Here is a 13832-nt window from a genome sequence, read left to right as displayed (position 1 = left end):
CTAAAAGTAAAAAAATAATATTAAAAACAAACACAAATCTATTAATATTCAAACTCCTGTTGTACTTCAGGTTTGATCGAATTTTCGAAATCGGACTACGAGTTTACTATCGGAAAAAATGGCAGTTTCAGATGCGATGTGACACGGTATCCGAATTGGCAACACGTACACATTATGAAAAGATCTGGTGACACTATTTTGGCAATCTTTGATGCTTATCGTAATCAAACTGGGAATTACATTAATTTCAGAAGGTTTCATGAAACCAGCTTTATGCTGCTATACGAATATGACGATTTAATCGTTGACGGTTTAATCATTGATGTCGAACACATTGACGTCAAATGCGAAGCCGAAGACACTTATTTCTGTCAGCTGGTTGTTGGTAACTATACAGACATTCAGGTTGCTAACGCCAGCGTTTACGTGCGTGGTAAGTATGAGTGTTTATTTGCACAAGTTTACATTTCAATATGTATCAGTATTAAAAGTAGTAGTAATTTTGAGGTTGAAGTTCTGACATATGATCTGATAATAATTTCCAGCCAACTCATCGAAGCCCAAGATCATAGTTCATCAAGTTCCAGAGAAAGTATTGGTGACACATGATTATGTTGTGACGTGCAGTGGCAATGTCGGGAGGAATAGAAGCGGACAATTCGGACAAATAGCACTTGAAAGCAGGACAAACGTAAGTTCTTGGCATTTTATCTAAACCATGATTGTTGACTATCGTTTAATGCCGTAAACCCTTTACGATGAGGTGGAGGTATATATCTTTGCACGGTGTGAAAGTCGATACATATACCAAATCATATAGTACCTAATTTATCGTGAGAACAATTTACCCTACCATTAATTATTATTCAAGTGGTTAGTCAGGTAACTTAGGAGAGCAAGACGATGCCTATCTATGGTTGATTTCTAACAGTGGGTTATGATTTAAATATCGTTACATATTGGCAGAGGGATACATATTGTTTTCAAACACCTGTTTTTCATCGTAACATAAATGGTTTACTACACATCTCAATGCAATGTTTTGCTTTGACGATTCTCAGGCAATAACATGAGATTAATTTGATTATTCATTAACTGAATTTATGTATAAATTAAATCCCTGTTTTGATAATATTGCTCATTTCATGATGGTTTAAGTCACTTTGTATTAAGTGGATGGTAATCTTGTTTATGTCAGGGAAGCGGAAACTTCACAATTTTAGACAGAGGCTATAACATGCATTGCGACGGGGCTGCTGTTTTGACCGTTAAGCTTACTGCTATTCGATACTTTACTAGCATAGAATTTCGCTGTAAAGTAGAGGATCCTGAAGGAAATACCATTTTTTCTGAAGTTATTAACCGCACTTTTATTGATTCATTCGGTAAGTTATGTGATTTTGAATCAGTGAACATGAGTAACTAAGAATTTAGTTGATTTTAAAGCTTACTGGAATTATTCTTGCAATTAGATTAGATTGAAAACTCCAACAGTACGCAAGCATGTTTTCCTTTTTGCATACTCCGTGGCATATTGTTTTTATTTATTTATTTCTGGGATATATATTGGTAATATTGGGTTCGTAGTTCTCACATGGCCATTTCAGGCGACAGTATCACTGGATATCGGTTATCTTCAATTGGTATTCCCAGTGAAGGTTTACTGCAGGTCAATATCCCAGGGTTTTGTGACTGGGGCCCAGTGCTGTACATTTCCAGATATAACTGGCGTGATCCACTCGATGATATGATATGTCAACATTTTGGATATACGTACGTATAAAAATGACGACACTGTATATTAGTAATGTAATGCTTTAATGCTATTTAGTATCAGGCGTTCAAATAATATCTTGCAAATCAGATGATTATATTTAATTCATTCACAATATATCAAGACACAATAAATCAACTAAAGCACAGTTTCATAATCACAATTGTTTAGTTATTCGTTTGATATTTGATTTGGATAACTTCAGTGACTTTAGATGCAAATTTACATTTGCTTGGCTAAATGTAAGTCTTTTTTCCGGATCTAAAAAGTTTTATTTAAGGTGAATAATATTTATATATCCAACACATGCAATAGGATCCAAACGGAATAACTTATAGTGTCTGAGTTCGTCTATATTTTACTTTACAACGGCTAAAACTCTGGGCTGAAAACGCAGAAATCAGCCACAATAATTCTACTTATCCAAACATATTTTTTTATTGTAAATTGGTCGCACAGAGAACATTTTTAATGTGGCAAATTGTAGCTTTTTCTTTGAATTGCATGTTCATTATCATATAAAATAACGTCAACTGGATAATGAGTTTTGAAAAGAATGTATGCCTATAATTTGCTGATATGTTTTTTTTTAGAATTAGTGAATAATATACATTAAAAAAATTAAAACGTGTCGAATGCATTCTGAATGCAAATAAATAGCAGCTCAACACTTTGATTCTGAATAAACTTATTATCATCCAGGAATGAGTCCGTTATCCAACCAAAGTCTCTCCAAAGCTCTCCATATCCCGATGCGTGTATGTATATCAGGCGTTGTTCAACTAGCAATTTGACAACGATCGGTGACATAGCAAAACAATGTGAAGTTGTCTACGAACCACCCACTACGGAGTATTTCTGGTCATTGAACAAAGAAATCAACTGCATCCGTAAGTGTGTTGCAACAGTACACCAAGCCAAAAGGCTCCGTTCTAACAATAGCAACAATATTTACATTTGTATAAAAAGGTATTGTTAACAGCTTGGTAAAATGATCCGTAAGTGTGTTGCAACAGTACACCAAGCCAAAAGGCTCCGTTCTAACAATAACAACAATATTTACATTTGTATAAAAAAAGGTATTGTTAACAGCTTGGCAAAATGATTTTTTTATCTGTGGTATTAGATTTAAAAAAGCGCAATTAAAATTCAAACGAGCAAAGCAACACTCTTTATTTGAAAACGTTTTAAAATGTATGTTCGTTTATTGATAAGCATCAGTCGGAATCGTAAACGATTTACCGCGGTTGTAACGCTTTTCATCGATGATATATCAAACAATTGTAAAACCAAAAAATACATATTTTCTAATACTTGACACACCAAATAGCTTTGAAAGGCACCTTTTAAACAATTGGGGAAACTTGTTTCAAAGTGTTTCGGTAAAAAATTGGAATTGTAATACTTTAATCTCGGAGTAGTAGATTCCCACTTTAATGACAAATACAAAATACGGAAAGGAAACTAAGATAACAAAGTTTGTCACCGGCGGGGCTCGAATCTGTGTTCTTTGGACGAAAACGCTATTGCTTAGTCCACTTGGCAATTCGGTCTGTTATATAATCGACGTCACTTCAACCGTTATGCAATGACCAACGTGGTGCACCATATTCAATGAAAACCTCGCAATCTTTCAAAATATTTCAATCGTTTCGCGGTCGTAATGCTTTATAATAACATGAATTTCAGGCGATGATAACTCATAACCGAAGTTAAGTTTTAGTAAGTTAGTTAGTTGTTTTGCTCTCCCTGATTAATAGTGTTTCTCTATGTTTGATTCGGTGACAATGATTGGCAAATCGTAATTTCGACAATATATTGACAGTCGAGGATCACACCGGTGGTTTGCATAATGAATTGCAACTTAAAGCATGTTAATCATAAAATGCTTTTTAATTTAAAGTTTTGTTTTAAGGACTTTTGTTCATATAATCGACCTGTCTCGAATCAACGTCTGAGGGTCCTAAAATATATGTATGTATGCACACATCCACGAATCAAACTCCGATTTAAATGTTTATCTAAATCACACATCGTCGTACAGTGACGTTTTAAAACGGTTGCGTTAATGCTATAACGCCAATATGTATGCTTGTGTCTTATCGATACAGAGGGTATCTTAATCGTCTGTACATAAACATGTATTCCTATTATAATTATTTTGTTTTTATTGTATAGGTCAGTATTTGAAATTTTGTGCTTGTTAAACTGCTAAATAGAATACAGTTGCAGTGATAATGCCTTACTACCTTTCGGTTTATTATTACTTTCACTACTTCCTGTCTTCTGTTACGTCTCAGACACAACAAAATAACATTAAGTTATTTTATATACGTTGATGCTTAGTTGTATAGTAGTGTTTGCTTATTTAACCGAATTAATTGTTTCATATGTTATGATCTGAGAAGGTCATGATATTGGGGAATTTCCGATTGGGAGAACTTTGATTAACATGCACACTATGATATGACATAAACATGCGTTTGCTTTTTAGTTAACGTAAAAATAATATGTCTCATCTCCATGCATATTAAATTATCACCAAATTCGCACCATTTGATATTTTACAAAACACACAGGAGAACTTAACGAATTGCCGTACCGTGTTTTCATTTTCTGCTTTGACTATTAGGGATTACAGTTGTTAGCATCATGCATACACATAGAGAATACCAGGTTAGCGTTGAATACAGAGAAGTTTATGTTGCGAGGTTTAGAACACCGGGAGCGCGAGCCTTGGCGAGCGCTTTCGGTGTTCGAGCCGAGCAACATAAACTTCACTGTATTCAACGCTAACCTAGTATTCTATTTATCCCATTTTTTCAACGTGACATTTAAAATAAACAGATCTTATAACCTTAACAATAATTTTAATTCATTCTTAAAAGTGCTTAAAATCTAACGAATGCAACCATGCGTAGTGATATACAATGTTTTTGTTCTGGTACGCAAAATAGTCTTTAAAAAATTCACACAACAACTGTACAACGAGAAAAAACATCACCATATGCCTCGATTCAATTTTACGCAGCATGCACATTTCAATACATTACGATCGCGAAAGGAGGATTTTATTCATTTTATTTTCGAAAGAAAATGATCAAAATCAAATATGGCGGCGATTGCTCCTGACAAAATGATGTCGATGCCAACATACATGTACATGTAGATTTACACACAGAGTCGTTCTAAACATAAGTTATCAAAAAACTACTCGACTTCTTTGTTCATGCACGCTGCAGATTTTGATGGCGTCTTGATCTAGCCTTCACATCCTTTAGTTTGCGATCCAAACACAAGCTTATCCTTAAAAAATATATTAAGCTTTTAAACACTTGTTCAAGTTGTTGCAAACGGGTTATTCTTACTGAATAGACTTTCTTTGATAAAATCACAAAGACAAAGTTTATTCATCAAAGAAAATACCCTTACGTTTTACTTACTTCCGAAAGCAAAACAATTCGAATAGACTACTGAACCAAAATACACACCCATCAGTATGCTCTACACAAACAAATTCACATCAAAATAGGCACCCTTATTCTGAAAATCAATAACACGAATAAGCTAGATCTACATGTAGATCTTAGATCTACATGTAGATCTAAATCCTTCGTCTCACCGGTTCCATCCGAGGTAAGTAGTCCATAGAATATGCACTTTTTCATCAATTATATCCACGAATCGATACATAAACACGAAAAAAAAAATGCGAGTCTTCAATATTTTATTCCCAGACATCGCATACTTGTTTCGTGTACACCTAAATATGACATCACACAAATGACGCAATACCGGTAAGTATGTCATTTTATGACGCAATCAATCAGCTGATTCATTTTATGGATGGCGAAAAATTATGACCCGCGACTAGATCTAAAGGTTGTAGGTTATATTTATAATTTTAAAGCCAAAGTTTTTTCGACTCTAGAGGTTTCTTTCGAAAAATCATTCAGTGGTTGAATAATTTAAAAAGTAGTCCGTGCACGCGACAGGTATATCCCACAGTGTTGGAGACAGGCTAGTATATTCCATAAGGTGTTATACCGTCAATGTCGCGGTGAAAATGGGATAAAACAAGCTATTTATTAAAATGCCAGTTTATTAAATAGTGTCGACAAGAATGTATTAAACTCCTTATGGTATTTACTTCATTACACCAATAATCAAACCGCCGTAATTATGTTAGTCTGGTAAATGTTTAAACATGGTGGATTTAAATAGCAATTACATCAAATTAATGTTATCGTTTATAGCTTTTCAGATGAATTGCGACGATATGAGGTAAAAGGCGTTTGTTTGTGTTCTGAAAGTTTTGTTCACTTAATGTTTTGTTTGGCATGCCTTTCGACCTAAGATAATTTTGTTTTCATTGATTGTCCAAAGACGATGACCCAATCATTAATTAATTTTGGTTTATGAATGTTTGTCATGTTAGTTCTATGTAGCCAAATGTGTACTTGAAACGTTTAAGGAGTATTGCTGGGCTGAATTTATGTATTGTTAATGTCGTATTGTATGCATTCTATGAAATTGTATAGAAAATAAGTCATTCACCATATGTATAACATTACCATACACGAATTACTCTCCTGATAGTATTTCTAGATTATCATTATTGATTAATATATATCAGCGGCCCAGTTAATGGATGGTGCGTCTAAGCTTCAAGGTCGAGTCGAGGCAGGTCTGTTTGGACAGCTAAGGTCAATCTGCTCACTCGGATTTAACAGCCGAGCTGCCAACGTCCTTTGTGCTTCACTTGGATACAAACGGTAGGTAAATACCTATAACTGTATTTCTAAGAAAACAGCATAATATTTAAAGGCACGTTAACACTTCCAATTGCTATTATGATGTATACAAACTTCCAACAACAAAATGTACCAAACGAAGGTTATGTACAATATGACGACTCTAAACAAGTAAAATTGGTGTAAGAACGTAAGAATACAAACATTCTGCAACTTTTAGCATTTAATAAATCGTTTAACAATGTAATATTGTTTCGTTTTACGGATGACCTCAAGTAGGATCGGATTCAATCGGTTTGCGTTAATGTTAATAATTTATGGATACTATCGCATAAATTCCGGAATTAACTAATCACATAAGGCATGTATATGCGGACCTGCTTCGTATATCAAAAATTGTACCACGCTCTTAAATAAAAACTTAATGTGTTGATATATACATGGATAGGATAATTTATTGCGAACATCAATTTTGTGTTAGCAAGGTTAACAAATTCTATACACACAAAAATAAAAATGAAAAATTTATCGAATATAAAATATAGTATGCCACATCATTCAGTGGTTCAACACAGCTGTGGACAAACTCGTATTTTGGCGCCGGGTCACTATCGATATACAAGCGAAATATCACATGTTCGGGGGATGAAATCTCATTGAAATTGTGCAGCCATTCTGACATGGAGATTCCCGGATGTGACAACAGAAACGTGGTCGGGGTGGAATGCGAAGGTCAGCTCTGGGTTCATTCTTGATACTGGTGAAAGCATTCTGCAAAATTCATCATCATTACAAGAAAGTCAATTAAGGCTAACCTAAGAACAAAGTTTTTAAGATGAACATTGCGATGAGTCTATTTTCAGCGTCAGTCGTCATATATCTTTCGTAATGCGTCGTCAACGTTCAGCTTGTGGCCCACCTAGAGGCAACAAGTTTCTTGCAAGCTTTTTGAATATTGATCCGATTTATTATTTGGGCAATATCTAGGCAACGTTTACATCTGCGTGACGGATGTCAAGAAACTCAAATCAAATCTTAGAAAAAACGTCTGTCAATCCAGAAGCAACGCATTAATCAATTTATATAAAATTAATGTACATGGTAATGTTTACAATATAGCCGAATTAAAATCTTGGTCAAGCGAACCAACAAAAATAGATCAGCCCGTCAATTCTTCGTAAACACCTTTTACCACTCTTTAAGTCATATTTATTACATACAACTGCGTAGCCACATTTATTGCTCCAACTTGATGGAAGTTAATCTGAAACGTCACAATAAAAAAGCCAATTTAGAATTTGCGTAACTTGTGGTCTTCAGACAAGTCTTAAAAAATACCAATATAAGAGCCAAATGTATGAACTAATCTCGATAGAACATAATACAAATGTTTGTATTCTTGGTCAACTGGGGTTCAAACTACGTATACAAGTCAAGTTTAGTTAATTGTTTTACGTTGTACTCAAAACCTTTAAGCCATATTTGCCTTCTTGTTTAATTGATATATTATTTAATTTATATATACTTTCTTTGCAATTTAAATAAAGTTTAACGAGACTGTACTGTACCTACTTTTGCCCTAAAGAACATTGAATGTTTGTCAACGGCGTCTTCCGGAGGAATAACTGTTGGGAAATGTCATTATATGAGCGTCTAAGAAGAACATTTATATTTTATGGCTATTAGTTTAAATACCTGGTTGTTGATATTTTACACGCATTTTCTGTTATCCAGAAAAATAAGTGACACTGGTAGACCTAGGTAACGTATTGATAAAATTGTATGTTTTTCACTACAAACAAATTTGCTGTCATAACTAAAGTCTATATCCCTCTTAAAAACTTAAAATACAAATTGTTTTATGTGAACACAAAGATAATTACATGCATTGATTTTTACATGCAAGGGGACATTATCAAGATTGAGCCACTGTTTACATCCCGTCCATATGAAGGTATAGTAGACGGGTATCACGGGGACCTTCGATACGATATCGTCGGCAACGTTTCAAGTACCACTGCTAAAACATTGTGCACAATGCTTGGTTATGGGTAAGACATAGATACATGGTTAAGCCTAAACAAACTAAAGATTTTATTTTGCTACTCAGAACTTCAACTTCAATTTAAATTATAAAATGCGAAGTGTAACTATTTACAATTCATAGTTCAATTATTGAAACGAAAACACAACAACACAATTATGTTCATAAACTTAAAACAATTCAGCCGCGTGGGATTTTCTGGACTCCCTATACCTGGCAGAACTTTAGATTACTTCAAGCAGTATGTTATCTGCTCCGGAACGGAGAGCTCAATCAGTGAATGCGTGGGTGAAATTGAGTACTGCGTCGAACGAAATTACTACCATTGCGAGCAGCGGACACAATGGTTAAAGCGTGTCATTATATTTTGCTCAGGTATATTAAGTAACAATTTAGTATTTTTTATTATAAATTTAATTACACAATTGATTGCAAAACATTAGTAATGATATACATAAAAATATTGACATCGCCATTTAATTTTTATATTTGCTTCCTGACACAAGGACGTTTTGCATTCTCGTTATACCTCAGATTACAAGATACAAGGACTTAGACTGGGATCTGATGGCAAACTCTTAATGGAAATAAACGGTCGCCAGTGGGGGTCGTGTATAGACTATTTCACAACACAGACTGCACAATCAGCTTGTATAATTATGGGATACAGGTTAGTTTGCCTTTGGCGTCTGAATTTTAAATTTGATCATGACATATATACCAGTATATATGTAACAGTAACAATATGTGTATACGTGTATATATGAGTTTTTTGAATTGCACGCATATGTCATACATACGAGTTTTTTTTACATTATTTTTCTAGTCCATGAACAATTGTTCTCATACACAATGTATTAAGAAAAAAAGTAAATATACTACTTAAAGTGAATGAGTATTAAACTAAAATTTATGAAGAAAGTATGGTAAGTCAAAAAAAGTCCCCGGACTGGATTTATATTTTCCTTATCTTCCTTATATCGTGTTTACTCTCTGTCGTCTTTAAGAAAAACATGACTGATGTTTACTGCATAAATGCATATTCATATAGTGTATAAAGGATCAATCGACAGAAGCACTGATATACACCATGTACTGGCTCAGGTTCCAGGAAACGGTCTCGAGAGCATTACAAACAAGCCTTATGCTGTATATGCAATTTTGCTTAAATAAAGAGCGTTAAAATAAAATAATCAACACACGCAGACTTACTATTTCATCAATAACAGCAATTCATAGTGTTCAGAACTGAGGACATGAACTTGCAAACACGGGAAGGTTAAACATGTGTAATGAGGAGGTCAGAACCTAGCTCCATAGTTTATACTGGGCAGAGAAAACATTTGTTTAGAATAAAGTGGCTTGGACTTCGACAGAATTATTTTTCACTGATGTTAGTTCTGCCTGGTTATATCCTAACACCATCATCATCATGGCAAAAGAGGATGTCGTTTTGAAAGAAACCTCACACATCAGTAATGCACAAACATGGTTACATTACAATAGAGTTTAAAACCATGGTATTGCTATCCCAGGGATTTGTAGACAAAGGTGGAAAAGTATTTAATAATAATTTTACACAATTGGGAGATGTGCATTAAGGACAGCCTTAGCCTGAAATACTGTCCACTATTTATAAGATGAACGCAAAGGGCATCCGCGTTTGAGACACGGTGACCAATGATTTTATGTTAAATCTGTTTAAGCCCCCACGCTCTGACGCTTGTATTATTCATTCTAATTAAATTTGTTAATTTTATTAAATGTGTTGGAAACGTGTAAGCAAAATACAATAAAAATGCATGTTTTATTTTAAATGAAAATTACAATAATTTCTTGTATTGATATTTCTTTATGCGTGATTCATATTTTATTGAAGCTTGTTAAATGGCAGAACAGTTGTTGCATGAACTACACTTTAAAAAAAGGAATGTACATAAAAGGCTGTCGAAGTAATAATACTCTCAAAATCTTGCTCTTCAGTGGTAATGCCACATTCTCTGGACAGACAGGTGGCACAAATGATGTGGAAATCATGGGGTCACTAGTGTGCAGTGCAAATGCCATTATTGTCTAGAACTGCGAACTAAAGCACCTGTTCAGTTACCGACCTTACAGCTTAGACTATGCGTGCACCCAATACGTGCTACTCACGTGTGGAAACTCGAACACCGGCCAATAAAAATGTATGCATATGCAAAAATAGGCAGCCATGAAAAATTTGCTTTGTTAATTTTCTTTTTGACAATTTCGCTCATCGCTATATAATTTTGTCAACCCAATTCAATAAACAACAGCAAAAGGGCGAAAATGTAGTCTATTTCAGGTCGATAGTATTGCTTATGTCCACTATGTCATTTTGCCGTGTAAGGTTTAAATAACGCCACAAACAACAAACTATGAACAAACATATCATAAACGTCGATTTGCAGCGTATGGTTGTCGATTTGTCGGGCTGTCCCCCTTCAAAACAAACCAACATACCAGAACGATATGGAAAATAATCAGCCAACATATACCATAGGCGTAACCAACCAAGTGTGTGTTTGCTCGACTATATGCACGTTAAGATGTATTATTTCCTAATATCAGTATAGGTATACGGACACGGTAAAATAGACACAATAATGAAGAAATAACGATATTTAATCGGTACAATCATGTAAATGCTCTTTATTATTGTCGTATACCATTGACTACTTTAATAAGAAGTATTTGTGCATGCTGTGTATGTTATGCGTTTAGTCGTTTATTTAGTAGCGCCTATTACATTTAATTGACAGCAATTTAAAAAAAAAACATTTGACACAGAAATAAATTTAAAAAAAAGTGCTTAATACTTATTAGCCACGCTCCACAAGAACACTTTACATAAGAACAAAAACATGAAATGGCTTTTGTTATAAGTATCTATCTCATTTTCATACATTGTTTTGTTCCTAGCTCATAAATGTTATTTTAATTAGATAAAGGGAAATTTTCAGACCAGACTATTTAATTTTAACATTCAAGGCTGCCATGTCATTGTTCTTTTTATAGTACAATGGTATTACGCGTGCGCTCTTTAGAGGAATTTTCAACGTTGTGACATCATGGTACTGACATTTCCGAACGTGACGTGGATTCCTTGACATTGAATTCTTACATGTAGCTTGTGTGCGACGCATTCCTTTTTTAGAATAAAATAAAGCTGTGTCCTATGTACTGAAGTTAAATATCTTACAACTGATATTTTTGTAATCTGTATATATCCGGAATAAAACCTTGTATATGAGTGTTATTGTTTATGAATCTTACAAGACGCTGTCTAAAACATTTAGTTTTTTTTATGTTCTATATGACTTTATGTGTGGGTATTTCGCTTCGATCAGGTACGGTATACTGATTGAAATTAATACTTTGCATTAATGCCAACACGAATACTTGATAAATGAAATTCAATACTGTTTTGAAAAAAAACCGTTACGTTGTTGAAGGCACTTGTTAGGGCTGAATGTGTGATTACATTTTACAATAATATTAACCGTCATGTAAACAGCCATAAACCTGAAAAATAAATTCAAATGCGCAGTTAACGGATATTTTAGAAAACAATCAAACCTGTGTAAATTTAAAGTACATTATCAGCATGATAACTTTTTGTAATTATGTTTATGTTGTTTCATTTCATTAAAATCATAAGTGAACTAAAGGATATTTGTTGGGTTTGTTGAAATATCGATTTTATTACATTTTGTTTAAGGGAAGTTTATCCGTAGTTTTTATAAACATTCAAAGCAGAGTAGTCTTCTTTGTACATATTTGGGGTCAACTATGGGAAACTAAAGGTATCTATTATTCCTGCCAAACAATAAAAACTTTCGACTATTGTCACTGTTGTTTGTCCTTTTTGATTTTTCTCTATAATCCATCGGAAAGCAGAAAATAAAAATTAATATGTCGATTTCGAAAGTTATCATGAATAATAATTGTCTAAAACGACCCAAATACAAAACTGTGAACGCTCAAATTCAAAACAGAACAACCGTATTCGGATTACGATGGACAACGTTACCACATTATATATTAAAATATACAAAATAATATATGAAATAAAGGTAAAAAACGCTCTTTCGTATAAAATTTACTCAATTGTTTGATTATACGAATTGTGCATATTTGATTTTACATTTGTACACAAGCAAGAACACGTGTAAATGGATATTATAAAAAGTGAATGTTTTATACAAAACGTCCATTACACGTCAGCGGCACTTGTCGCTTGCACGCGGCATCCTCACACTATGGCCTATAAGAGATCGGGTGCATCAGATGGCAGTCTGTAATGCGGACAGCTTTGTAACTGCAAATGAGCGATCCAATAATCTCAATATCGTTTGTACCTGCGTCCCGTATTGTAAATGTGGAGTTACCGCTGAAAAATGAATCAGAATAAGTGTTCTTAGATTGAAGCAAATGCAACTATCCCGATTGTTCGGTTACGTACTATTTCGGCAACGAGCTTCCTGTGTATTGCGTTACATAATTTAATCATAACACATGCACGCATATTTACCTTACTAATTTCATAAGGCTCGGCAAACCTCTTCATAAATTGAGGAATGTAAACAAGTTGTTTCTTCATTAACATGTTTTATTTGACAAATGAACCGACCAATGCGTATATGCAATTCCGAACCATTTACTAAGAATACCTTCTATAATAGTTACGTGATTTACAGTTTCTGATTTATCTAAGAATTCATCGAGAGCGGACTAGCGGGGTGAGATATCGTTTGTATATATTTTCTCTCGTGTAGGTTTCAAGTTCGAAATGCTTGGATGACGGTTGTGTTGGTCTGTAAACGTTTTGAAAAAAATGCGTAGGTTTCAATCTATTTTAAATCGTCAGTGTGCTAAATTGAATTGATATTTATGAGCACCATCACTCACTTGTATCACATAATTCTACAGGCTGATTCCGTTGTTCAAAGTGACAATTCATCAGAACACGAAACCCGTTTATCCTTATCAAAACCGTTTTAGTGCATTTATACATCTTCAAGCCTGATATCTAAAATAAAAAACGCATTTTTGCATTCTGCAGTTTATCTGATAACTTGTTCAAGTGAAGCATTTGAATTTAACCAGATGTAGCTTTTGTATTCATTGAAATATAACGTTCACGTTATATCAAGTAATAACAAGTGGTCTTAAACATATCACCACCATGTGAAGGAGCCGCTTTCAAGACGGCAAGTTGTGTACTGGCTCAAAAGAA

General features: G+C 34.1%; 1 protein-coding gene across 3 annotated transcripts in view; it reads left to right on the top strand.

Annotated features, from left to right (window-relative positions):
- The window catches only part of LOC127838346 (neurotrypsin-like), a 297353-nt gene that overhangs the window by 169928 nt on the left and 113593 nt on the right, over positions 1-13832 (top strand). The window contains exons 4-8 of one of the 3 annotated variants that reach the window (XM_052366047.1): positions 7091-7260; positions 8435-8579; positions 8757-8947; positions 9107-9242; positions 10556-12160. The exons of 1 other annotated variant lie outside the window; for it this stretch is intronic. In XM_052366047.1, the coding sequence (XP_052222007.1) occupies positions 7091-7260; positions 8435-8579; positions 8757-8947; positions 9107-9242; positions 10556-10649 (736 nt within the window). In that variant the 3' untranslated portion in view covers positions 10650-12160. Of the gene's footprint in view, positions 1-7090; positions 7261-8434; positions 8580-8756; positions 8948-9106; positions 9243-10555; positions 12161-13832 lie in introns of those variants that run through there. One more of the 3 variants, XM_052366048.1, reaches the window with a different exon arrangement.

The sequence above is a fragment of the Dreissena polymorpha genome, chromosome 7 (genome assembly GCF_020536995.1).
Source record: "Dreissena polymorpha isolate Duluth1 chromosome 7, UMN_Dpol_1.0, whole genome shotgun sequence".
NCBI lineage: Eukaryota > Metazoa > Mollusca > Bivalvia > Myida > Dreissenidae > Dreissena > Dreissena polymorpha.
This window is presented reverse-complemented; position numbering and strand designations above follow the sequence as displayed.